Source organism: Nicotiana attenuata, chromosome 2, assembly GCF_001879085.1.
Source record: "Nicotiana attenuata strain UT chromosome 2, NIATTr2, whole genome shotgun sequence".
Lineage (NCBI taxonomy): Eukaryota > Viridiplantae > Streptophyta > Magnoliopsida > Solanales > Solanaceae > Nicotiana > Nicotiana attenuata.
Window position 1 is genome coordinate 32,366,497 of NC_031990.1, and position 2,556 is coordinate 32,369,052.

The following is a 2,556-nucleotide window of genomic DNA, read 5'->3' on the forward strand; positions in this document are numbered from 1 at the left end:
AAATTAAATAAATAAATAAATTAAATAAATAAATAAATAAATAAATAATAATAATAATAATAATATATAATTGTTGAAACAGACACCCAAACAACACAATAACAATAACAACAATAACATACCAATATAATTTCATAAGTTGGGTCTAAAAAGGATAGAGTATTATACGCAGACCTTACACCTAGCTGGTGAGGTAGAGAGGCAACTCAAACGACATAAGAAGTGTAAAATTTAAGCAAATGGAGAAAAGACGTCCTAACTAGAGCACAGAGTAGCCACGGCTAGCAAAGGTGATTTCCTACGGACAGTGAGGCTACTAGTTTCAGTCATATCCAAATCCTCCTCTCTTAATCCTTCTGGTAATGCAAAATTGAACTTGTGTACAAGCTTTGCCAATGCCAACTCAATCACAAAAACAGCAAAAGTTCTTCCCGGGCAGCCCCTTCTGCCTGCTCCGAAGGGAATCCATTCAAAGTTTAGTCCTTTGACGTAAATATTACTATTCAAGAACCTCTCTGGCCGGTACTCCTCTGGATCATCCCACGACAACAGATCTCTTCCGATTGCCCAAGCATTAATTATGACTTGAGTTTTAGCAGGTATGTCATAGCCTAGTAATTTTACGTCTTCTGTTAATTCTCGAGGAATTAGTAGCGGAAACGGTGGATGAAGTCTGAGACTCTCCTTGATCGCTGCTTGCAGGTACTGCATATTTCCCAAGTCATCCTCTGTTATCTCCGATTTCCCTTGGGCTAATCCTCGCACTTCATTCTGTAATGTTTCGATAGCTCTTGGATGCCTCAAAAGCTCAGTCATTATCCACTCTAGAGCTGTATATGTTGAATCCGTACCCGCAGCAAACGCATCCTATGCATTAGCCAGAAACACAAAAGAAAAACAAAACAAGCCCGACCTTGTAAGTTAGTACTAACAATAGGGGATGATGAACGCAAAAAAGTACTTGGTGTTGTCTCACCACCATTTTCTTCTCGAATTGATGTTGCGATAGTAATTATTTTACACATAAAAGTAATACACATTTCAGTAAACCTGATCTGTCACCAAAGGGTGATAGATTGTTATGTTGAATTAAATAATGCATAGATGACTAGGTATGTGGGAGTACGAGATGCTTACCAAGAGGATAGCTTTCAATGAATCTCTTTGAATAGGAAAGCCTGTTTCCTTTCCGTTCTGAATTTCAAGCAAAACGTCCACGAAGTCTTTAGCTTCACTCTCGTGGTATTCTTCTTTCTTGTTCCTACTCATGTGTTCTTCAATCACTATTTCTAAAAATGCGTCCAACTCTTTAGCTACTTTCTCTACTCTGATGTCTAGGCCACTGATTTTATTGAGCCATTCAAGCCATGGAATATAATCCCCAACGCTAAAAACACCTAGAAGTTCAAGAAGCTGTTCCAGGGTGGCCTTAGCATTCATCCCACTTTCCCCTTCATTATATTTCCTCCCTAAGGCCACTCTGCTAATTATGTTATTAGTCAAAGAACAAAATAGATCTCTCAAATCTATCACTGAACTCGAAGAATCACATCCTTGCCTGATTTTTGCAATCATGTTGGCAGTTTCTTTTTCTCTGACATCACGAAAAGATTGGACTCTTTTATTGCTGAGAAGGTGAAGCACAGTAATACTTTTTACTTGCCTCCAGTATTCACCAAAAGGACTAAAGCCCACATCCTTGGAGCCATAAAATAGTCTATCGGCGATGCTGGATTTAGGTCTGCTTGACCAGACGAGGTCGTGGGTTCTCATGATATCACGAGCAGCATGAATAGAGGAAGCAACAACCACTGGCTTACTGCCCAAGTGAAGTAGCATGACTGGACCATGTTTTTCTGATAGTTTATGGAGAGAGCGGTGAGGATGCGACCCAAGTTGATGCAAATTTCCAAGTTGATGCGACCCATGTCCTATGCCGCGATTACCTTCTCTCTGTGCAGTTGTGCTCTATCTTTTTGAAAGTTTCGTCTGCAATAAATAGACAAACTTCCATACTCAGGTACTTTAATTCAATGAAATAACACATTTTTAGGGTGTATGTAGAATTAATTTCTGATTCTCGATTAGCTTACAAAACAAATAAGAAAATTCTTCAAACTTAGTTTAAACACTTGAAAATCCAACATTTTCGGTAAATAAAACAAAGACAAACGGAGAACTCTGCTTCGTTTACATAGAGGTTGTGGCTTTCTAAGATGATTATGGCTAGTTTTCACGTGAAAACCAATATATGTGTCAATGTCTGTGATTAGTTCAAACAAATCATGGAGATATCATTTTATACATAACTATCAAGGATGTACCAAATCTTTGTCAAGATTATGAGCATCTCTTTCAATTTTTTAGAAAAATCTAATCTTTTACGTGAGGCATTGGGTGATGAAAACTTTTCGTCTGTTCTGTTACAAAAATAGAGATACAGCTTCTTGTTGAATTATTGAATATTGATCCCTCTGTAGACGCTAACTTGCTAGTCTGGTCCATGAATACTAATTTGTATTAAAAAATAAACATAATTGGGATCAGTCACGTATT

The 2,556-nt window shown here is 37.7% G+C and overlaps 1 protein-coding gene across 1 annotated transcript; it reads right to left on the reverse strand.

Annotated features, from left to right (window-relative positions):
* On the reverse strand, positions 256–2,505 carry LOC109218153 (cytochrome P450 71A2-like). The gene is made up of 3 exons (XM_019382494.1): positions 2,386–2,505; positions 1,138–1,968; positions 256–867 (listed from the first exon to the last, which is right to left on the reverse strand). The coding sequence occupies exons 1-3, from the start codon at positions 2,503–2,505 to the stop codon at positions 256–258; spliced, it is 1,563 nt and encodes a 520-aa protein (XP_019238039.1).

What these genes read in the sequence shown, in the direction of transcription:
- LOC109218153 (XM_019382494.1), bottom strand. Translation starts at nt 2,505, where the DNA reads ATGGACCAGACTAGCAAGTTAGCGTCTACAGAGGGATCAATATTCAAT. An exon ending in TTCATCACCCAATGCCTCAC is followed by an intron (nt 1,969 to 2,385) that starts GTAAAAGATTAG and finishes TCAAAAAGATAG; the next exon opens with AGCACAACTGCACAGAGAGA. An exon ending in CATTGAAAGCTATCCTCTTG is followed by an intron (nt 868 to 1,137) that starts GTAAGCATCTCG and finishes GCTAATGCATAG; the next exon opens with GATGCGTTTGCTGCGGGTAC.